Source organism: Doryrhamphus excisus, linkage group LG10 (assembly GCF_037039965.1).
Source record: "Doryrhamphus excisus strain RoL-2023G ecotype Guam linkage group LG10, RoL_Dexc_Guam_v1.1, whole genome shotgun sequence".
Taxonomy (NCBI): Eukaryota; Metazoa; Chordata; class Actinopteri; order Syngnathiformes; family Syngnathidae; genus Doryrhamphus; species Doryrhamphus excisus.
The window spans coordinates 6574007-6597420 of record NC_136366.1 but is presented as its reverse complement, the minus strand read 5'-3'; the positions used below and the strand labels follow the sequence as shown (position 1 = coordinate 6597420).

The 23414-nt window shown below is 45.5% G+C and overlaps 2 protein-coding genes across 13 annotated transcripts; both read left to right on the top strand.

Annotated features, from left to right (window-relative positions):
- The first annotated feature begins 670 nt into the window (after window positions 1–670).
- Window positions 671–5608, top strand: LOC131110553 (inactive phospholipid phosphatase 7). Its single transcript, XM_058063771.2, has 3 exons — window positions 671–862; window positions 957–1487; window positions 4076–5608. The coding sequence occupies exons 2-3, from the start codon at window positions 980–982 to the stop codon at window positions 4462–4464; spliced, it is 897 nt and encodes a 298-aa protein (XP_057919754.1). The 5' UTR covers window positions 671–862; window positions 957–979; the 3' UTR covers window positions 4465–5608.
- Window positions 5609–6486: 878 nt separating this feature from the next.
- Window positions 6487–23323, top strand: prrc2b (proline-rich coiled-coil 2B). Of its 12 annotated transcripts, none has more exons than XM_078793950.1 (32): window positions 6487–6691; window positions 9755–9933; window positions 10070–10247; window positions 10330–10432; window positions 10564–10627; window positions 10705–10848; window positions 11814–12127; window positions 12211–12335; window positions 12413–12576; window positions 12681–12768; window positions 12844–13000; window positions 13141–13471; window positions 13546–13730; window positions 13792–13996; window positions 14068–14269; window positions 14340–16231; window positions 16310–16346; window positions 16453–16613; window positions 16701–16816; window positions 16890–17028; window positions 17711–17787; window positions 17868–18155; window positions 18241–18327; window positions 18587–18779; window positions 19437–19534; window positions 19612–19739; window positions 19830–20070; window positions 20150–20317; window positions 20406–20482; window positions 20530–20635; window positions 20743–20955; window positions 21587–23323. In XM_078793950.1, the coding sequence occupies exons 2-32, from the start codon at window positions 9819–9821 to the stop codon at window positions 21758–21760; spliced, it is 6570 nt and encodes a 2189-aa protein (XP_078650076.1). In that variant the 5' UTR covers window positions 6487–6691; window positions 9755–9818; the 3' UTR covers window positions 21761–23323. The 12 variants fall into 12 exon arrangements, with proteins under 12 accessions (XP_078650076.1, XP_078650075.1, XP_078650074.1 ...); XM_078793949.1 differs by having other exon boundaries at window positions 16450–16613; XM_078793948.1 differs by having other exon boundaries at window positions 10073–10247; window positions 13144–13471; window positions 14071–14269; ... (1 more) ...; window positions 16450–16613; window positions 20554–20635.
- The last annotated feature ends 91 nt before the right edge of the window (window positions 23324–23414 follow it).

Below are 23414 nucleotides of genomic sequence, written 5' to 3'. Positions count from 1 at the left end.
CAGCTTTATGCTTTTATTAATGGCGGTGGTTTTGGTGGTTGGTTTTTGTCACGTGACGTGTTGCTCATGCCGGAAGTAAATACAATACAATACATTTTTGCATCGTTTTATTTTTAGTGTAGTTTGATTCCTTGTTGACATCATCTTACTGCGATTGCAAAATATGAATACACACTCTGATAGGAGGCAAATACACAAATATATCCCCCAGTACTTTTGTCATAATAATGTATTTTATACCTCTTATCTCCTGGAGCGAACAATTGACAAGATCAATGTTATTTTTCTTAATAACAGAATACGCTATTAACGCTAAATATATATATATTTTTGTTATTTCTTCCAAAAGAAATGTTGTTTTACTCTGAAATTCCCATTTTATGAAGAAACAACAGAAATTCCTCCCGTGTGTTTAAGCACCTTGGAGAACTCCTCTCCTTCCCTTGCGTACAGCTGATCCGGAATCAGCTTTATCCTAAACTACGTCACTTGCGTAAAGAGATCAGTTTTATTGATGATATATGCCTTAAATCGATCATTTGTATCCGCAGTTTGTCTCGAATGAAGCCACTTCGTTCTGGATTGAATACGGTTTTAAACAAGATATGCTTTATACGCTTTTTTACAGTGACCATTGTTGGTCACGTGACGTATTCTTGCGCATGCCGGAAGTAAACGCATCGTTTTGTGTGTGTGATGCACGTACTCGTCCGTGTAGAGGTGTACGACCCAACAAGTGACTTGTGGGTTATTTCATCTGCCCCCAGCGGTCGGATTACCCCCCTCCCGGCCAACTGGACCCAGTAGTCTGGAACCGGCAAGTACGGCCACTGCACATTCCAACCGGGTCTAAATATATCCGGTAAGGGCACAGGAGGAGGGGACGGGGTTATTTTTGGACATTTGACTGTTGCATGGTGGTAAACTAGCACCGCTCCAATCATCCTCAACTGCAGGGAAGAAGAAGGGAGGTTCAAGCATGCCCTCCAATGCGAGATCCAGGGCTCGGGAGCGGAACAGCGTCCTGAGCAGACCGGAGTTCATGTCCCTCAATCAGCCCCTTCGAGGCGGCGGTGGACCCTCGGAGAGCCGAGGAGCAGGGGGATCGGGAGGAGGTGTTGGAGGTGGCGGCCCAAGGCGCTCCTCTTCGATTCGGCACCAGGCGAGCCAGCAAAGCGAGGACGCCGGAGACGGTGTCCCCAAAGCGGACAAGAGAGAGCCGGGCAAGATGCCCGAGGAGGACTGCATGCAGCTGAACCCGTCCTTCAAGGGGATCGCCATCAACTCCCTGCTCGCCATTGACATATGCCTGTCCAAGCGGATGAGCGTGTGCGCGTACACGTCGTCGTCGTGGGGAGGGTGTCGCTCCATGGTGGCCCTGCTGGCCCTCACCGGACACGGACTGACGTGGATTATCGGAACCATCGTCTGCCTCACCAGGAGCAGCACCCTGGCGGGACAAGAGGTTCTGGTCAATCTACTGCTGGGTAAGTCGTCATCATCGTCGTCATCATCATCGTCATCATCGTCATCATCGTCATCACCACACTCATGGGCACTTCCTTGGGTACACATGAAAACCCACCAAGACTGGTTTTGACTGACACCGTCACAGTTAAGTCCTCTCGTGGAGCAAAATAGTAGGAACTAATGACTAAGACACATGTATTTGGAGTAGTTACTGAGGAACTAATGACTAAGACACATGCATTTAGAGTAGTTACTGATGAACTAATGACTAAGACACATATTTAGAGTAGTTACTGATGAACTAATGACTAAGGCACATGTATTTAAAGTAGTTACTGAGGAACTAATGACTAAGGCACATGTATTTAGAGTAGTTCCTGAGGAACTAATGACTAAGGCACATACCTTTAAAGTAGTTACTGAGGAACTAATGAATGAGGCACATGTATTTAGAGTAGTTACTGAGGAACTAATTACTAAGGCGCATACCTTTAAGTAGTTACTGAGGAACTAATGACTAAGACACATTTATTTAGAGTAGTTACTGATGAACTAATGACTAAGACAAATGTATTTAGAGTAGTTACAGAGAAATTGATGACTAAGACACATGTATTTAGAGTAGTTAACGAGGAACTAATGACTAAGACACATGTATTTACAGTAGTTACAGAGGAACTAATGGCTAAGGCACATACATTTAGAGTAGTTACTGAGGAACTAATGACTAAGGCACATGTATTTAGAGTAGTTACTGAGGAAATAGTGACTAAGACATGTATTTACAGTAGTTACCAAGGAACTAATGACTAAGGCACATGTATTGACCAAGGCACATGCATTTAGAGTAGTTACAGAGGAACTGACAACTAAGGCACATGTATTTAGAGTAGTTACTGAGGAACTAGCAACTAAGGCACATGTATTTAGAGTAGTTACTGAGGAACTAATGACTAAGGAATGTCAATTTAGAGTAGTTATTGAGGAACTAATGACTAAGACACATGTATTTAGAGTAGTTATTGAGGAACTATTGACTAAGGCACATGTATTTACAGTAGTTACAGAGGAACTAATGACCAAAGCACATACATTTAGAGTAGTTACCGAGGAACTATTGGCTAAGGTACATACATTTAGAGTAGTTACTGAGGAACTAATGACTAAGGCACATGTATTTAGAGCAGTTACTGATGAACTAATGACTAAGGAATGTGAATTTAGAGTAGTTACTCAGGAACTAATGACTAAGGCACATGTATTTAGAGTAGTTACTGAGGAAATACTGACTAAGATATGTATTTACAGTCGTTACAAAGGAACTAATGACTAAGGCACGTGTATTTAGAGTAGTTACTGAGGAACTAATGACCAAGGCACATGTATTTAGAGTAGTTACTGAGGAACTAATGACTAAGGAATGTGAATTTAGAGTAGTTACTCAGGAACTAATGACTAAGGCACATGTATTTAGAGTTGTTACTGAGGAAGTAATGACCAAGGCACATGTATTTAGAGTAGTTACTGAGGAACTAACAGACATACATTATTGGACATATAGGACTCTAATGAGTAGAGTCGCTATTTCCTTTGTAGTCTGACCCAAATAGTCCTTAGCATCGGCGTACAGTACGGAGCCGACAGATTAGGTGCTTGACAAATCTGCAGCGGAACAACGCTGAGCTCTGATTGGTGCTCAGTAAATCTGTGGCTGAGCAGCATGGCTTCTATTGTTCTCTCGCTCGTTCATTATTATTTGTTGCAAGAAGATTTAGGATTCAATCTGTGATTAGGGGATGGGTGACGGTCACATGATGTGTGCTGCCATGTCTCTTATTGGCTGCTTTAGTTCCCCCGTGGCAGGAAGTGAAGTCACTTTGATGGCGCAATAAGAAAGTTAGTGGAGGCCGAGTGGGTGTGGAGTCAAACAAATAGTCCCGTATCGTCCTCGCTGCCGCAGCTGCTGCCCTTACTCCATTTTTTATTACGTTGCCTGAAAGTGATGGCTCCATGTTTGGCTCTCAAGAGGCTCGCTGCTTTGTAGCGTCCGTCTCCATCACGTCTTCTTATTGATAATAGACCAGGGCTATCTAACTCATGCCGTGGGGCCCCGACACCGCCGCCCACCACAGCAGGTGATGTTCATGATCTACACCACCTTCAACCATCCATTTACTCACCTTCTGGAGAAACTGCAGTGCTTCTGCCCTCCATTGACACTTGTTGAAGACCAATGACCCGCGCAGGCAGGTCTCAAATCCACTCCACGCAACCAGCCTGGCAGCAGATGTGTGTAACCGAGCCTTCTTCCCATAGGAAACAACTGAAATAGAAATAATCTGTTCCAGGGTCAAACTGCTGCATCCTAAACAGGAACCGGCTTCGGACAGTTATTATCTATTATCAATTCTGATTCTCATATTTCTGATTTTAATTTGGCTCTGCATTGGATGTCAAATATTCCAGTATTCCAGTATTCCAGTATTCCAGTATTGTAGTATTCCAGTATTCCAGTATTCCAGTATTCCAGTATTCCAGTATTCCAGTATTCCAATATTCCAGTATGAAATGGATTTCCAGTATTCAAAGTATTTTTTCTGTCCAGCCCTCATCCTGGACGTAATGACCGTGGCGGGAGTCCAGAGGCTGGTGAAACGCAAAGGACCCTGGGAGATGACGCCAGGCTTCCTGGACTGCGTGGCCATGGACGTGTACTCGTTCCCCGCGGCGCACGCCAGCCGCGCCGCCATGGTGTCCAAGTTCCTGCTGTCCCATCTGGTGCTGGCGGTGCCGCTCCGCATCCTGCTGGTGCTGTGGGCTTTCCTGGTGGGCATGTCCCGGGTGCTGCTGGGGAAGCACCACTTGACGGACATGCTGTGCGGCTTCGCGCTGGGCCTCTTCCACTTTAGCTTGATGGAGACGGTGTGGCTGTCGTCCAACACCTGCCAGACTCTCATCTCCATCGGCACCCTCAGCTGGAGCCCCTTCTTATGAGCCTCTTGTGTGCGGATGCTTTCGTACTTTGGGGTTGTCACTTTTTCCAGGACTTTTTGTGGAAGAGTCACTGGTTTTTACTGCAGGGTCGCGTGGAAGGCTCAAATTATGAATAAATATTGAGAACTTATCGTTAGCATGGTTACCTTGCCAATTGGCTATTAGGGCCAAAATGAAAAAATGCCTGTAAAATCATCTTTAGGACTTTTTTATCTGATATTTTCTTTCAAATATTAGACAAAAATTCTCGAAAATCACTACTGTTTATTTGGATCCTGACAAATATTTGTTTTTATGTAATAAGAAGGGCGGCATGGCGGTCTAGTAGTTAGCGCGCAGACCTCACAGCTAGGAGACCAGGGTTCAATTCCACCCTCGGCCATCTCTGTGTGGAGTTTGCATGTTCTCCCCGTGCATGCGTGGGTTTTCTCCGGGTACTCCGGTTTCCTCCCACATTCCAAAAACATGCTAGGTTAATTGGCTACTCCAAATTGTCCATAGGTATGAATGTGAGTGTGAATGGTTGTTTGTCTATATGTGCCCTGCGACCAGTCCAGGGTGTACCCCGCCTCTCGCCCGAAGACAGCTGGGATAGGCTCCAGCACCCTCGCGACCCTGAGTGAAAATGAATGAATGTAATAATAATAAATAATTTTTTTTTCAGAAATAATCTGATCTTTCATGAAATATAAAAAAATACTTTTCTCACAAATTCACATTTTGTAAAATGATGATGTCCTCATAATATGGCCTCATTTTGGTAATCCAATTTTATTGATGTAAAATCAGTAAAAACCTTTCTTGGTTTGGCTTAATCTTATTTCATTTCCCGTCATTATTTCAACTCTGTGGCACCTAGTCCTTTGGGTATTTGGTCCTTTCAGTGTGGCCCTAGTACCCCTTCATGCATAGTACCAAACACTGTTTCCATCCATTTCCTGACCTGATGTAGCATCAGACGTAGCTCACCGTTTGAAGTCATGCATTTCTACCCCAATTAGTGCAAATGTTTTCATTTTAATTTGCTATTTTAATGGGTACATGTGCCAAAAAAATCAAATAATGTTGTGTACATTAGACACATTTATCTGTACATTTTATGTCAGGTGTTGACCTATTTCCTCCCCCCCATCTCACGAATAAACACAGGTAAAAAGTGTTAAAAGTGTTATTTTGCACAGCAACATTTCTGCACCGACCTTGAGGGCTGCTGTTGTATTCTATGCTGCAAAACTTCATGCACTGATGCAACAACGGAGGTTTCCTGTCTGTTACCACAGGAAACGCTGAATCCACACTATGAGAACAGAAAACTGCACCCCGGCGTGAAGAAGAAGTCACATGTGCAGAAAAGTGTTGCAACTCAACGTCCCACATAAGAGCCCTGTGGAGGCTATACCATCAGATTTTAAAATGTACAGTAAATAATATCAGAAATATATCACAATATATTAAAATCTACGAATTTAATTTCTACTGTGTGACACTCTTCTGCACTGTGTGTGTATGCTAGCAGCCCCGCCTCCGCCCACAGAGACAAAGAGCCTGTGACAGACAAAAAGGCTCACTTTATTTTCATTGATTGTGTGGTGAATGAATCGATTTAAAGTTATAGCCATTTACTGTACCTCGTTATGAACAATGGAGATAGAGTGTGGAAATGTCTCCCTCTAGTGGACATTCTATGTCCTCACAATGATTTGACCGCATGCAGTTGACGGTAAGTGCAGCTGCGACAATGCGATTTCTAATTTACCTTTAAACTGTATTAATATAGTTTATACATAGTTTATACATTTTCATTGAAGATAGTGAACTATTCTTGTTTGTTGAAGACATTTAAGTGCAAATTTCCTCATATTTGCACTGAAGCTTAGTTAAGTTCGTGATTTTTGTATTTAATTTACTTTTACTTGATTACAATATTTTGCACGCTCTTCTATGGTGCGGTCCCTTTTAGCTACTAAAGTCGACCAGCAGATGGCGCTAGTCATCCAACCCCCGTTGACGTCGCCTGATGACGTCAGACGCAGAGAGAGCAGCAGAGGCAGGCTTTTCACTGGCTCCCTTCATTGTCAGGCCGGGTAATATCCCAGCAACAACTCCTGCGGTCGGTCGAACCTATGAAGATTGGGCTTCACAATCCCCATCCATCCTTCCAGTCGACGACATTTCACGGACATTAACCCTTACGGTTGATCAGAAGGTGGACGCACACATTGAAACGGTGAGTTATGGACGTCGTCGTCGGCGCCCCGTCTTCCCCCTTTCTTGCTCGGTTTTATTGTTGCTTTGTTCTTTTTGGCCGCAGCCATTTTTAATCGCCTTGTTGGTTATGGCTGCCTTCGCCCCCTTTCCGAAAGCCCAGCTGGGAATGTTGTTGAGTCGCTTTTAGGGGATCCAAACATATTTTTTGGGAGTATGTTCTTTTTTTTCCCAGTAGCTAACACAAACAAGGGGTGTTGGGAATATCCTCGGCCCGTCAAGCTTATATGTTCATAGGACATTCCTTTCCCTTGCTCATTTGTTAACAAATTTAATAAATGTGCAGCGTTCTGGTTTATTTTGTGTACTTTTTATGTTTTATGGTGTTATTCACATATGCTAGATAACGAGCTAAATTGTGTTTACAGTAAAACAGCAGCAGTGCTTGAATGTTTACATAGCTATTTTCCATTAGCCGCCAGGCTAGCTTAGCCTCGGCTAACCGTGCTCATCTCTTGCCGTATTTGGTACATAGTAAACATTTGGATGTTATTCCACTTTTTTTTTAGATGCTAGTGTCTTTTAGATGTGTGTGTTTTTATCTCGGTTTGTTTGTATAGCCCGAATGCTTCAGGTCATTCTCGTTAGCATTAGCTACGCCGTCAATAGGAGACCTTCAACCTGCTATTTTGCTACATTGATAGAATGTATCATTTTCACTTAGTACGTATTTGAGTTGAATGTTTGCGGACGGAGATCAGGTTAAAATGACGGTAAAAGTCATCGTATGACAGGAGTCGGGTAGCTAACTAGCTGTCATCACATTAGCTTCTATGTGTGATGTCATAATGCCATTACATGTTGCCAAATGATGTTGGAAAGAAGTGTTTTTGCCATTAATTAAGCAACTACAAGTTGCCCTCAGTATATATGTGGATTTCTTAGGCTGTTTAACAACATGTATTGATGGCACTTGTATTCTGAAACGATTTCCTAGAGGAAATAATGGAAATAATCTGTTCCATAGTCAAATTATCACAAAAAAAGTCAGCCCCTCCAGCTATTATTTTACACGTTGTCAACTAAACCACGTTGTACTGAGCAGCCATGACAGCAACATGTGTACTGCTTTGGTCACTACTCAACCATAATGTTATTATGTTAGTGTTCTATGGTTGTCATCATATTAGTCCTCCCCCCGCAACCACTGGTGACATCCTGTGGTGTCACAGCAAAGGAACGCCAAAGGAAATTCAGAGCACACTTGTAGAGATAACCCTTTAGCGCCTCTGTGAAGATGATTTCCCCCCCAAATTCCTGTTGAATTCCAAACAATACGTTATTTAGTTGGGGAAGAATTGATGAAAATGAAGGAAGGTGGTTGGTGGTATAGAAACGGTTTGTTTACTTCATGCCGACTCTCCCGTGGGCAGCAGTGGTTATCATTCCTTTGCACTGTAGAGCCTGCTTCCGTGATACCGTGGGGTGTCTCGGTTATGAAGGTCACTGTGTGCTGCAATGCTGTGGGGCAGTCTCAACACTGGAGGACCACCGGCTAATGATTTTTAATTGTGTTTGAGTCTTAAAACTGCAATTTCTCCATGTACTGGCGCTTTTTGTGACGAGAATTGTTGAATTTACTGGACTGGGAAAGATGGTGCAATTGAACCCGGGTCTCCTAGCTGTGAGGTCTGTGTGCTAACCACACGGCCGCTGTGCAGCCTGAACATTTCATATCATGTTTATTCTTGCTAAGATGATCATACTGATGTATTTGAATAAAGTATACCTGTGTAATCTGCCAGTCGCTTGTCGTTATAGCAAAATAAATGTTCACACATCTGACCATGGTATGAAAATGTCACTGTTTATGGTAATGGTTTAATTTCATTTGAACATGCATCAGATTACAATTGAATGCATCACATAATCAGTTCACAGTTCCACATGTCCAAAAGGAGTAGGAAGAAGCAAAGCTTATTAAACCCTACCCCTCCATCTGGTACTTTCACAATCAGTAACACTTACATTTGTTCACTTCCTGCTTTCCTAATATAGTTTAAGTTTTTTTTTTAATTTTATTTTTGTCACGTACCGAAGTACGAGGTGATATGACCATCCAATGACATAATGGGTACCATAGTAAGTGTCAATATAGTGATATGTATAGCACATCATGACTGGTTCAAGACTCTTCATCCTTGTATTTAGCAAACATCAACTGCTTGTATTGTTTCTTGAATTGGCTCATCGTTGTGCATTGTTTGAGGTCCTTAGTCAATCCATTCCATAGTTTGATTCCACATACTGAAATGCTATGGCTTTTTAACATTGTGGTTTAAAAAACACATTTTTTTTCCATATTCCATCTCTGTCGTTATAAGAGATAGCATCGGCGAGACGAGACTAATGAGCTAGCTTGCCAACTCCCGTGAACTCCTAAAGAGGAGAAAAGAGACGCCAAAGAAGAGGGGCAGAGGGCGGTATTGGAGGTCTAATGTGCTGTATGTGATGTCACCACCGGGGCCTTCCAGAAGCCAAGGACAGAAACGGGGTGGAGAGAGGACACAGTTGCCTATTTATCACAAATACATTGCTAATGAGAGGAAATGTGAATATTTCATTTTGCAAGTTGATTTCGATGTGCGCCCCTCAATTTTGCCTGTGCTCTGTACCGTTTGTCCTGTGTTGAGGTGGAGTGTTGTTGTGGTTTTACTTTGGTTCATTGACCCGTGTTTACGCTCCTGTCTATGCAACTCACAATCACAACATAATAATGTGTTGACATGAATGGATTTAAACACATCAAAATACTTTATAAGTGAGACTTGTTTAAATGCATTGTCCAAAAATAAAAAATATGCATTGCATCCATTTTAGAAATACTTTCTTGCTGCTTATTTTTCATTGACTTATTCACATAAAAAAAAAACAATGCATACTTCATAACTTGAGTACAAACCCAGTTCTATGGGCGATTGTTGTTTTTTGAAAATATCCAAGCTCTGTATTATCATGGACTGTTCATGGAAATACATGTTTTGCTAAACATTGCTCATATTTCTTTTCCATCTTTCCATTGTAGAACAAGAAAAGCACTGGAAAGAGGCGCAAAGACAAATTTCCATACTCGATGACATTACATCGCAATGTCCGATCGTTTGGGGCAAATAACCAAGTCCAAGGATGGGAAAAGCAAGTACTCCTCACTCAGCCTGTTTGACAAGTACAAGGGAAAATCAATAGAAACTCAGAAAAACTCAGGTACGGTTTGGTATTTGTGAAGATGCTATTATTGGTAGATGATTGATTGATGATTGTGTTTACCCTTGATCAAATCAACTGCTTCAGCAGTCATCGCCCCCAGAGTGTTTTATACTAACTGTATTCCTACTGTCGGCAGTTCCACGACATGGCTTGCAGAGTCTTGGTAAAGTGGCCGCAGCCCGGCGTATGCCCCCACCCGCTCACTTACCGAGCTTGAAATCTGAAAACAAAGGAAACGATCCCAACGTGATTATTGTCCCAAAAGACGGCTCAGGATGGGCAAACAAGCCGGAACAACCCGATCAAAAGAGGTGTGGGATGTGCGCCTCTCTCTCAGCTCTTCACATACGACTGACATCCGATGAGGCTCATTATTTTCTGGTGTTTTTCTAGTTCTATTGCATCCACACCACAGCTGCCGGAGTCGCAGCTGCAGCTGGCTTCACAGAAGTCTGTCTCCAATCTTCAGAAGCCTCCACCGGTAGCCAACCAGGAGGTGTGTTGTGTGTGCGTCTTAGAATTAGCCTCTTACACTGCTCGGCTTGGGGTTAGCTAACATGATATCAGACCGCAGTGTTATTTGTAGACCTGAGACGGAGGGTTTCATCTATGAACCTGTTTCCACAGAACACAAACACAGGTGGACCAAAGCAATGGGCCCAACTAAATGGAAAGGCAGTAGAGCCAGATGGTGAGCCGGCGCACATTTCAACTGTTTTGTGCCGTTTAGTAATGCTAATGCTTGCTTGTCTGCGTACCAACCCTCAGGTTTAAGGGTCTTAAACCGACTTCAGCCCTTCTCTCACGAGGAATTTCCCACGCTGAAGGCCGCTGGAGAACAGGACAAGGTTGGCAAGGAAAGAAGCGGCTACGATCCGTCGTATGGGCCCGGACCAAGCCTCCGCCCCCAAAGTATGTGACCGCTTGACATTAGCCACGTTTACATGAGGAGTTTTTCTTTTTTTGAATGACCTTTCCGAAAGCAATGGTATACATGGAAAGGAATATTCCAATCGCGTGTCTACATGCGGCGCTATAATCAACCATAATAGTCAATGGAGCATGCGTAGTAAAGCGTAAACACCAACATCACGTGATACCGACTTCCTCGAGTTTTTCTTTCACTTGTTGGAATAACTCCGTATTGCTAGTTTTTCGTTCATCCAGTCTTGAAATTTAGTTTGAATCAAAAACAAACTTCCCGCAGCAGTCCAGTGCCGATTGCTCGCCTCCATTTTTTAAAATTGAAGAACGTCTGGAGCTGCGTGTTACGTCATATCTCAGCATTCGCTGAAAGAACGCACCCGGGAACAGGAAAAGATAAAGTTCAATCTTGCTAATATTTTATAATTAAGCTCGGCACATGTTTTATATAGATATGTATTTTCTTTTTTTAATAAAACTGGACTTGTGAATGGCGTATAGAAGGGTTTAGATTCTGTTCCACAGATGGCGCTAATGCACACGAAAGCTGCTTGCCAACCGCCAATAAACAGAAGAAGAAAAACCCCATAAAGAAGAACACAGTCTGACAACTTTCCGTTTGAGCGCATACAAGATACCTCAATCGGATTGGGGAAAGGAATATTCCACCCCTGTGAATCCGATTATTTTTTCATTCGGATTGGCACTTTTCTTTCGGAATGAGGTGTATACAAAGGTTACATTCTTTCCGTTTGAGGAAATAACCCGAATGGAATTGGAATATTTGGGTCCATTTATACGTGGCTATTGATTGGCCAGATTCTTGATAGAGCCACTGTATAAATATTCTAGCAACTGCTTTGAAATTGGGCTACATTTGTGTTGCGGGATGCATTGTGGTTATCTACAACCACACAATACTGTTTCTAAAATGCGCCTCCTCTCGTGTCAAGATGTGACGAGCTGGAGGGAGGGTGGCGGCAGGAATCTCCAGCCCTCAGCCCTGACCCTCGGCCCACCAGCGGACCCCGAGGGCAAACTCCCTGCCCTGGGGGAAGCTGGCACCCCTCCAGCCGCATCTCACCCAAGCACTGCCACAAGCGTCACCTCATCTAGCGTCGTGGCCACTCCGTCGCCGGGCCTCGACCCCAAGGAGCCCTCCCTGCGTCCCGCCCAGCCTGTCCGCAAAGCAGCCATCCCCTCGGCCTTGCAGCACCAGCTCCACCACACCTCCAATGCTGTCTACCATGACATGTTGCCAGCGTTTGTAAGTATAATTAGCATTTGAAGGTATATTCAAAAGACGGTCGTGGATTTTGCTGTGAAGGGAAATCAATCTCATGTTGACAGATGTGCTCCAAAGATACGCGTGAAACCCCAGGTACAGACCACCTCCCGACTACTGCAGCAGCACCAGCCAGATTTGACAGCAAACCAACTTTTCGACAGAGTTACGCTAAACCTGAACTTGTCAAGTAAGTTCACTGTTCTTTCAGCCACTCGTCCCATTCTGGCATTTTTCCAAATATTTTTCCCCCACCCTCAATTACAGTGGCGATGTGAGAAGGGAGAACCGCTTTGTTCGCGCTCCGCCCCGACTCTCTTCCCAGCCCATCCGTAGGCCCAGTGACCGCCCACAGCGACCCGCTATCATTAACCCCGAGGACCTAAAAGATCTGGATGACCTCGACAATGATTGCGAGGATGGATGGGCTGGTCAGTTGCACTTTAACCTCTCTCGAGCTCCGCTTTGTCTTTTTTCCGCTTTTCCAAAACTACATCGCTCCACTTATTGACAAGTCGTTGTTGTTTCTTTTAAGGACTTCATGAAGAAGTTGACTATAGCGAGAAGCTCAAGTTTAGCGATGATGAGGAGGAGCACTCAGCCAGTGACAAAAACAAGATGTGGTGAGAGCTGCTGTTTCATATTTTGTCCTGCCTTCTGTATCCCAAACCTCCCAACAAATGTCTTCACTCTTCCAGGGCTGAGTGGGACCGAGAGAATCGGCGTGACTGTCAGTCATCCCTTGGTTTAGGTGAGGTTCCTTACACCCACGAGGACCCGGAAGAGAGCTATTCTTACCACCACCAGGAGGCTCCCAGGAAGACCAACAGCAGATATCTTTCTGCAGACACGCAGGTAACTACACCCAATACGCCTTTTATTGTGTTTCGCCTTTTGTAACCCTTAATTGCTAACCATCAGTCACACATCTCTTGAGCTGTTCATTTTGTGAAGATAAAGCCTTTGGTACATCTGTTCCACTTCTTCAATCCCAGCAGAAAAGCCACAGTGAGCCGACGGCTGACCAGGAGGATCACCAGCGCCACTCTCAGCCTCCGGCGAGGGCAAAGTACGCGTCGCCTGAGTTGTCTGAAGCTGTCGAGAGGGCCCGCAGACGTCGGGAGGAGGAAGAGAGGCGCGCTCGCGAGGAACGGCTTGCAGCCTGTGCAGAGAAACTCAAAAAGCTGGATGAGAAATTCGGGAAGTCCGAAAGGCAGATCTCAAGGACAGAGGAGGGCTGCAAAGATGGAGATAGCAAAGAAGCTCCCTTGTCCCCAAATAGGGACCATGTTAAGGGACACAACAACTGCCAGTATAGTGCAAAAGGTTGTAAAGACAATACAATAGAAGGCTTAAATATGAATAATAATGGCGCTAATAATCGCATCAACGTCTTTCAGATGTGCATGAGTGCTCCTCAGACAACTCCCCCAGTCCAAGTTACCGCGAGGAGCCGAGCTTCCCCGCTTATCGCAGCAGTGAGGATGACGGCCGGGAAAGCCCCTCTCCATCTGGAGATTACGGCGGACGTCCATCAAAACCCGTGCCGCCCCGCTTTCAAAAACAGCCACAGCACCAGCAACAGGTGAGTGGATGGGTGTACTGAATTCCACCACAAGTACCAAAACCCACTGTCCACTGTGCAGGAACAGGTCTACAAAGTGCAGCAGCACTGGCAGCAGCCAGGCCACCCAGCCCCCTCTGGCTCCAGCCACACACAGCGAGGCTATTATCCACCGCATGTTCTTGGCTTTGACCCCCGCTGGATGATGATGCCGCCTTTCATGGACCCTCGCGTGAGCCAAGGAAGATCTCCCGTCGACTACTATCCCAATTCTGTCTCCTCTTCAGGTGAGCGTAACAGCAAAGATGACATATCTGAAATGAACTTTCTAACAAATGTTCTTCTGGAATTTAACCAGCAGGAATGATGAAACCCAATATGCACCAAGACCACCTGAACAGTCCTGGTTCTGATGAGGGCCATCCCACCCTACACCAGGAAAGAAGAACCCCTTCCACTGAGCCATATCCCGTCTGGAGCCAAGATGGTTACCCCACACGCAGCTTCACTCCACCTTACCAGAGGCAGCAAGACCACCAGGACCGCCAGCTTGATGACAGGTCAGTTCCTCCGTTTTATAGCACCTCGTATGCTCATCTTATTAAGGCTTTTTGTGTGTTCTCTCCTCAGAAGCGAAATGGCTTCCTCGCAACAGGACCCCTATGAAGATAGATCTAGTGAGGGCACGTCCCACCTCCAAGATGATCTCCACCACCATCATGCCTTCCAGAGTCGATCCTCAGACAGAGAACACCCTGACCAGGGGTTCCTTAGTGCTCAGAACCGCACCCAGCATCATGCAGATGGCGAATACTCAAAACAAGAATCAAGAGACGGGCATCTGAAAGATAGTCCTGATGAGAACTCCTGTGGCTCCAAGGAAAGCTGGACAAGAGAGGGAGGGATCAGTTCTCAAAGCCAGTGGTCTGAGGCTAGTTCCTGTACTAGTGCTGGAGTCAGCCAACCATCAGAGACCACCGGGCGAACTCTGACACGCAGAACAGGACCAATTAAGAAACCGGTTCTCAAGGCTCTCAAAGTGGAAGACAAGGAGAATGAAAAACCAAAACCTGAGCCTGAGGAGAAACCTGTCCCCTACCGTCTGGAGAAGGAGGTTCTTACCAATGTGTATGATTTAAAGAAAGATAACCAACCTTTAAGTAACAGGCGTGCCCCCTCACCTGTTGTGGAGAAACAGCCTGAAGAGAGGCAGCGTCACTCCCCAGCTCCCACTAAAGTGGACCGGCCTCTTGGCGCCCAGCAGAGTGAGGATTTCCCCAAGGAGAGCGTCTGGGATACTGACAAAGTCCAGCCGCCTAGAGATGTTCAAGAAAACCCGGAGCCACAGGCGCCACGCCGCAACAACTGGATCTTCATAGATGAGGAGCAGGCCTTCAGTGCCATCAGGGGATCAGGAAGAGGCCGGGGTCGTGGTTTTAGGGAGTTTAATTCTCGGGGAGGTGGCCGCGGCGTCCGAGTCTGTGATAATGTCAGGGGAGCTTACAACAACGGAGCGGTTGCTCAGCGGACAGGCAGAGGCAGGGCCCAACCAAGGGAGCTGAAGGTGGAGGAGTTCCAGAGAGGCAAGCCTCGAAGGCGCAACGTCAGTGAGACCTTAAGCGAGGCCTCAGAGTACGAGGAGCTGCCCAAGAGACGAAGACAGAAGGGCTCTGAAAACGGAGAAGGATTCCCCGAGTCCGGAGAAACTCGCAAAGCTGATCGGGACTCTTGGAGATCCAACAAGGTGTACACAGACGACCAGGCAGCTGCTGACTCCAGAGAAAAGGCCAAGACGAGCAGGAGCTTCGGAGGTCGCATGCTGCCTCCCAGACTGAACTCCGGGAATTACAGCAGAGGCTACGGAGGTTCCAGAGAGACCTCCACATGGAGGGGTCGCGGTCCTCAGTTTGGAAGCGGCAGTGGCTCCATGCAAGAAAATGGTTATGGTCCTGGAGCTGAGAGTGCTTATTCCCGTAAACCCCCCCTGGAGCGTGACTCTCTGAAGTACACCCCCAAATTTACTGGCTCCTTCATGGAGAACGGCTCGGAGGAGCGTGAAGGCGAATACTACTTTGACAGCGACAACCCTGACAGGCAGGTGTTGAGGAGGCGACGTCCGCCGCGGCAAGACAAGCCCCCCCGCTTCCGTCGTCTGCAACAAGAACGCGAACCCGGGTCAAATCAGTGGACAAGCGACGGGTACATAAATGGAGACTTCGCTAACCCCTGGCCTGCCCGTCCCAAAGGCGGCGCAGAAGACAACTGGCCCACCGGCCCTTACTCCGGAGGACGCACCACTGCCCAACACGGGCAGACGGAGGACTGGGAGACGGGATCAGACAACAGCGATTTTGGCGAATGGAGGGAGAAGCAGGGTGGACGTGGAGGCACGCCCACGCAGGGACACGGTGGCGACGTTCCCTCGGATTTGTGCCACAGCGAAGCGGGCTCTGTGGAGAAAAGGGAGCTTTCCAAGCGAAGCTTCTCTAGCCAGCGGCCGCTGATAGAACGCCAGAACAGGAAAGGAGAGCCGTCACTGCTGGAGACCAGTAAGATGATACGTGCACCTGATAATCCCCCATCTGTTCCCTCAAACAGGAGCGACACCTGGCAGAACGGAGGCTTGTCTTGTAAGAGGTGAGTGCTCGGCCAGAACGGCAGCAGAAAATGTCGAACTCAGAAACAGCTCACAAGCTAGTCCAGAAGGTTGTACTAATTAAGAAACATTTGCCCTCCCCAGCAGGAGCCCAGATGAGCCAGGCCCCATCTACAGTATTGAGCAGTTGGAGGAGAGGGAGCTGAGTGACACCTCAGGAAAGAAATTTGATAAAGAACTAAAGCCGGGACCCATCAAACCAGACATTGTGGAGCCTCTGTCCCAGTATGAGCTCAGCGCCTACCCACGTAAGAACTCAATCGCTTTGCTTTCCACCTCTTATTCTATACCAGTTCAGATTTGACTTCATCTGTTTATATGTATCTGTATTTTAGTTGAGGAGGAGACTGGAGGTCCTGTTTCTAATCCGGACAGTTACCAGGATGCCTTGTCCAAAAAGCAAAGACGTCCACAGGAAGATGACAGGAGGAGGAAGGACCAAGGAGTTGCTGTCAGTTAGACCATCTTTCCCCCAAACACATGACCAAAGCAAGCTGTTATATTCATTAATAAATATGTTACAGGTGCCTGTGAAGAACCGGCCAGTTGCATCCAAGATACCGCCACGTTTTGCCAAGAAGCAGGGAGGCATGGGCATTGATCAACCAGAGGAGACTCTTTCGTCGAATTTGGGAACGGAAATCTGGGAGACTAACAGCTCAGGTAATTGAGAGGCAGAAGCAGCTTAACCCTTAGATGCATGAGTGACAGGACCCTACACTCTTTCATAAGTGGGTCAAAAATTACCCATACTAGAATCAATGCGTTTTCATGCCAATTTTGCCATTTTGGTTAGGAATAATCACTTGTATGATATATAGTATTATATTTAGGAGTTGATAAGAATCAAAGGTTCCTATTGGATACCATAGAAAATGCTTGCGGGTCATTTTTGACCCACTTATGGAAGGTTGGGGTAGTAACACAAAAACAAAAAAATTCTTAAAATGTATAAAAGGCAAGTTAAAAATGTGAATGGCATGATATCAAAAACATGTTTTTTAAGGAATACCTGGAATATGAAATGATTAAAAAAATTTCATTACAAAGATATTTCAAGAAAACAACATGACCGGGTCATTTTTGACCCACTTATGGAAGGTTGGGGTAGTAACACAAAAAACAAAAAATTCTTAAAATGTATAAAAGGTAAGTTAAAAATGTGAATGGCATGATATCAAAAACATGTTTTTTGAGGAATTCCTGGAATCTGAAATGATAAAAAAAAATTTCATTACGAAGATATTTTAAGAAAACAACCTGACCGGCTCATTTTTGACCCACTTATGCATCTAAGTAAAATAACACTTTGAAATGACGTTTCAATGACACCATTGTTTCCCAGCTCTTTCAGTGCAGTCATCAGGGGGCGACTCGTGGACTAAACAGGTGTCTTATACTGGCAGTGAACCCAACTCTGAGGTACCACAAGACGGCCGCTGATCGACTCTTATTTTCTCGCAGAGAAAACCCGAGTTAAGCCTCCTTTCTTGTCATCCCAGGACTCCGATGCCGGCCCTGAACAGAGTAAAGAGCAGCACAAACCAGGCCCCATCGGAAACGAGCGTTCCTTGAAGCACCGCAAGGGCTCCGAGGTTGTCGATCGCTTGGAAAGCGGCCCTATCACTCCGGTCAATGGTGTGGACCTCCACGTGGACACGGTGCTCCCCGTGCCCCCTATAGAGTTCGGCGTCAGCGCCAAAGACTCCGATTTTAGCCTGCCCCCGGGTCCAACCCCAGTGCCTGTGTCCAATCCTGTTAACAAGCTGCAAGATCCCCTTACCACCAATGTGAGTGAGGATCATACGTTTGGAATCAGTCGTAGACTTAGAAGGTTTTTGTTAGTGTAATTACTTTTACTTTGTCCTCTTGTAGACCATCCCCATGCTCCGGTCCAATCATCTGCAGCCTGGTATCAACCTCAACCCCATCTCCTTTCCAAGCGCTGACCTCACTCTTAAGGTATCACATTTAGTGCTCCGTACAAATTCAGTGTTTTAAACATTGCTGGGAAAAATTATAGCATATTTGCTCCACTGCAATCTTTGGCTTTACCTAGGCCATGGCATGGTGTATCACTAGTGCTATCATCCATAGTAAAAAAAAAAAAAAACAACATGATTCATTACATTTATTTTATTCAAATGGATGGCTCACCTAGCATAGTATTGGTCAACTGATGCTTTAACACGCATCTCATCTCCTCTATTATTTTTTCCAGATGGAATCGGCGCGTAAGGCGTGGGAGAACTCTCAGTCCCTTCCCGAGCAGGGCTCTCCCGGTGCGGGTGTCTCGGGAGCTCCACCTCCATGCAGCGTTGGCTCATCCAGTGGCGTCAGCTACAGCTCTTTTGGAGGGGTGTCCATGCCTCCGATGCCTGTGGCGTCCGTAGCACCCTCCATGTCCCTGCAAGGTATACAACTAACTGCATTGTATTAAAGGTCCAATATTGTAGTATCGGAAAGCGTGTTGCCCAAAACCTGGTATTGATGCTGAGGTTCAGACAATTTAGTTAAAAAAATGCAACCGGCAACAAGCTGGTTAATGTGTTTAAATGATGGAACATACAACTATAGACCAGGGGTCTCAAACTCAATTTACTTGGGGGCCACTGGAGCTCGGGTCTGGGTGAGATCAAGTTTTCCAAAACAAAAAAAAACCCCCAAAAAACGCATTTATTAAAAACAAAGAAATGTAAAAAACTTAGCTTTGATTCCAATTTTCTACAAGAAAAGTTCTGATTTAACCTTTAACATGAACATTAATCAAACGTAATTTTTTCAAACTAGGGCCTGGCCCGCAGGCCGCGTGTTGAGACGTACACCACAAGATTTTAACATTTCTTGGCATTAGGCTTCCTTGCGGCACTGTGTGTGCGCCAGCGGCCCAGCCTCCCCCCACGGAAACAAAGTGATATTATTACAAGAGGTCTCACGCTATTGTTCTATGAAACGTTGAGGTGCTAAACCTAGACTGGGATAACATCTTTAAAAAGGGCATTTTGCATACATGGGGACTTTTAATATTGAAGTGCTTTGGACAGGGCTGACATGTGTGCATTTTCCTGTAGGAAGTCATATCCCCCCATTGTATCTGGACGGCCATGTCTTTCCCAGCCAGCCACGCCTAGTTCCACCCACCATGACTCAACAGCAGACCTACCAGCAAGTATGCACATACGCAGCCCGTGCATTGTGTTTATGTATATATGTGTGTATATATGTTTTATTTCTCAATCCTTTCAGGCAGCAGCAGCCCAGCAGATTCCCATCTCCTTACACACATCTCTTCAGGCTCAGGCTCAGTTGGGTCTCAGAGGAGGTCTCCCTGTGTCTCAGTCTCAAGAGATGTTCAACTCCATCCCCCCCTTCAGGTATAGAGTGGTACCTCATCTTTTTTTTTTATGTTGTTTGTGTGTGTGGCTTTGTGATTCGACTCATGATGACCCCCCCCCCCCATCTAGGTCGCAGGTTTACATGCACCCCAACCTTTCGCAGCCCAGCCCCATGGTGTTGTCAGGCGCAGCTCCTCTTAAGGGGCCCTACTCCGCGTTTCCTGGCATGCAGCACTCAGACATTGTCAAGCCCACGTCGGGCTCGCACTATCAGCCGATGAACGGCAGCCAGCAGCTGGTCTATGACAGCCAGCTGAACCAGGGGCCCAGCATGGGTTCCTCCCAGTTGATGGATTCTCAGCTCATCCAGGTCAGTGACTTTACCGGGAGCTTTTCCTTGGAACAATTTACCAGGATGATGATTCAATGCCGGTGTTATTCCTCATCAGGTGACCATGCCCTTACCTGGCTCTCAGCTGCGCTACGGCTCTGCTCAGCAACATCTCATCCTCCCTCAGTCCATCCAGCTGCAGCAAGGCCAGAATCTATCAGTCGGAGGTCCACGCCGCATGATGCCGCCCGGCCCACAGCCTCCCACCATGCCTGGTAGCCGAGAGGTAAGTCCCTCTGAGTGGCTCCATTGTTAAAGATGGAATCAAACTCTACTGGCTTTGTTTGACGTGTTGTTTTCCTTTTGGTCATTAGAGCTCACAGTTGGAAATGAAGGCTTTCCAGTTCTCGGAAAAGTCCAATCATTCTCCATTGTCTGGAGGCTCCTACAGGTAAGAGCGTGCCAAGCATCTCCATCACTAAATGTGGGTGATGCAAGACTTTATTCCCCCGTCCTCATCAGGCCTGGATCTGCTAGCCCAAGTGGGAAGCCCTCTGGTCCTGGCGGCCCAATTGGACCTTTGCCCCCTCATTATACGCAACAGGTACCTCTTTGGTTAGTTGGAAAATTCAGTTCTAGTAGAATTGTTTTGTAACATTTTCTATTTCATCCCGTTATTCCTCACCCAATCCCCCCCCCCATGGCCATCAGGTCCCACCCACTCAGGGCAGCATGGTGATGCACATGCGACCCCCAACCACCGGCCCCTTCCCCAGCCCCATCCAGAGACCAGTCATGCAGGTCAACAAACCTGTCATCATCCGCTCCCCCCCTTACTCCAATCCCGGTCGCGACCTCCCTCACCATCCCACCCCTCCCTCGGCCCCCGAGGCCCTTGTCAAAGGGCCCGAGGATGGCATGAAGGTGAGCCACCCACTGTAAACATAGGTAATTTCATTTCTTTTCTTTTTTCTCAATATGCTTTGATGTGTTGGTTGGAGTCTGAAAGCTGCTTTGACTGTTTCCATAGTAACGGTAGTCGTCATGTATTGATCAGCATGATTCATCAGCACTGAACACATAGAATGAATGCATTTAGGGCGTCATAAAACTAACAGTAATGTTATGCAACATTTGACTTAGTCATTTCTTCACCTGTGATCAAATAATATCTATTTAAGGTCACACAGAGGCCTTCCCCCATTGGAAATGATTGGAAATGGTTCAGTTCCAGGGTCAAACTGCCACCATAATAAAACCTTTATTCACTGTACAGGCAGGATTTTATTAGCAAAAAGATGTATAAAAAAGCCGACATGTGTGCTTTGTTTTTTTAAATAACATTGTCATTCAAGTGTAAAAAGAAGTGAAACACTATTTGTACGTAAATGAAAAAAGCTAAAGTCGTACTCCATAAATGATATCAGGTTTTGCTTTATTTTTATCAAGCAGCTACACCTTACGCTATGAAAACCCAGCACAGAACTGTTACATCTGCTGTTTGTTTCAGTGATGTGTCCTCTCTTGCTAACTCCGCCTTCTTTTATTTTCGCAGACTAAAACCCTGCGAGATGTGCGCAAAGTGATGGGGGAGGGCAAGGCGCTGCCCGGGGGGGGCATGACCAGCAAACTCCAGGAGCCCCTCCCCTCTTCCACGGGGCACGCCAAGCCAGCACGCACTGGAGCCATCAAACCCCAGGTGGTCAAGGTGGAGGAGAGCAAGGCGTAGTAAAGCAGTGGACCTAAACAACAACAACAAACATCTGAATATAAATATATACGTATGAAAAATCACCACCCAGCCTACACACACACACACACACACACACAACAAGCTCCTTGCACAATGTCTGAGCCTTCTTAAGAGACCACCTGAAGCAGAAGGCAAGGCACCGTTATGAATCTGACCTGGATACGTCTTTATTTCACTCAGAAAACGTATATGTAGAGAGAGATAGATATATCTATATAAATATATATATTAAATAAATACATCCACAGACGCCCTTTTAAGCAGATCTCCTCAGATGTCGTCTTTATTTATTTCTTTTTTCGCACCATTTTGCCAAACTGTATAAACTCCTGAATAATAATAATAATAATAATGGACTTGAGCCTTGACAAGCAGGCTTGTTTGGATTTCTATTCCAATACAGCTGGGCACTTTTTGCTTGGCAAATGTTCTTGCCACCGGTCTATTCCATTTTTATTACAGCAGGAACAAAGAATATCGAATTAAACATGTTTGCATGTCAAAGTGGCCTGAGAATTGAACTTTTGGGGTAGGGTGGGGGGGGCTTTTACGCTTGTGTTGCTTTCTTTTCTCTCCCTGTACAAAATGGTGGGGTTTGTTTTGTGTGCCCGCCTCATCAAGCGCTTGAGGATCTGAAAGACTCTTGCTTATACACATCCATGAAGACGTTTTGGTTTCCTGCTCCCAAAATTCCAATCTTCATCTTGGTTGCTTCTTTCTGGTCTCTGAGGTGGCACGAGCAATAACTGCAACAACCAGGGTCCAACTATCTTAAGACGAGGGAGCGGTTGGCATTGCTTCATTCAACATTTTCCCTCTTGTGTGTGTGTGTGTGTGTGTGTGTGTGTGTGAGAGAGAGAGCACATGTTTCCCGTGAACCTACGAAGGACTTTTATAGTGTTTTGAAAATGTGAAAACTGTGGGAATCATCTGTTTATTTTTTGTTTTGTTTTGTAACAGGACACAACACAGCTGGGTAATACAACAAGTCTGCTTTACTGTACTGTAACGCTCCATGACACTACTACAAAAATCTTGGGACAGTGATTCACTGGTATAAATATATATATATCTATATATACTATATATATATAGATATATATATGTGTGTGTGTGTGTGTGTGTATGCATACTTCAATGTACAGTGGAGCCTTGCCAGCCAAAGGGCAGGGCTTTCATTTTTAGATATTGTGGCACTATTAAGGATTTAAAGTCACTGTGTTCTCTGAATGGACTTGCTTTCACATGTTAACTTTTTGGAAGTGCCCCCTTCACCATTTTTCTGCAAAAAAAAAAAAAAACACATCTCGATGCTTTGTCATCTACACCAACATATTGCCCCGTTTTTTGTACTTGTAAGATGCATAATATTTAATTTGTCAAGAAAAAAAAGCCAACCCCAAAAAGGACCAGTGCTTTCTATGGCTGATCACAGCATTCTATTTATCCTTAGCTGATAACTTTTTGGTCATTACTTCCCTTGTTTTAAGAACAAAAGAGCTTATTGAAAGAAAAATAAAGCAGTTGTGTTTTCTTAAATGTACTGTTGTTTCTGTTTTCTAACTTTGCTTTATGACAGTCATAATATGCTGTGTTGAACAATATGTGTTGAATGGTTTCTCAAACTTTT

What these genes read in the sequence shown, in the direction of transcription:
- prrc2b (XM_078793942.1), top strand. Translation starts at nt 9,819, where the DNA reads ATGTCCGATCGTTTGGGGCAAATAACCAAGTCCAAGGATGGGAAAAGC. An exon ending in GAACAACCCGATCAAAAGAG is followed by an intron (nt 10,248 to 10,329) that starts GTGTGGGATGTG and finishes GTGTTTTTCTAG; the next exon opens with TTCTATTGCATCCACACCAC. An exon ending in GCTAAACCTGAACTTGTCAA is followed by an intron (nt 12,336 to 12,412) that starts GTAAGTTCACTG and finishes CCTCAATTACAG; the next exon opens with TGGCGATGTGAGAAGGGAGA.
- LOC131110553 (XM_058063771.2), top strand. Translation starts at nt 980, where the DNA reads ATGCCCTCCAATGCGAGATCCAGGGCTCGGGAGCGGAACAGCGTCCTG. An exon ending in TCTGGTCAATCTACTGCTGG is followed by an intron (nt 1,488 to 4,075) that starts GTAAGTCGTCAT and finishes TTTTCTGTCCAG; the next exon opens with CCCTCATCCTGGACGTAATG.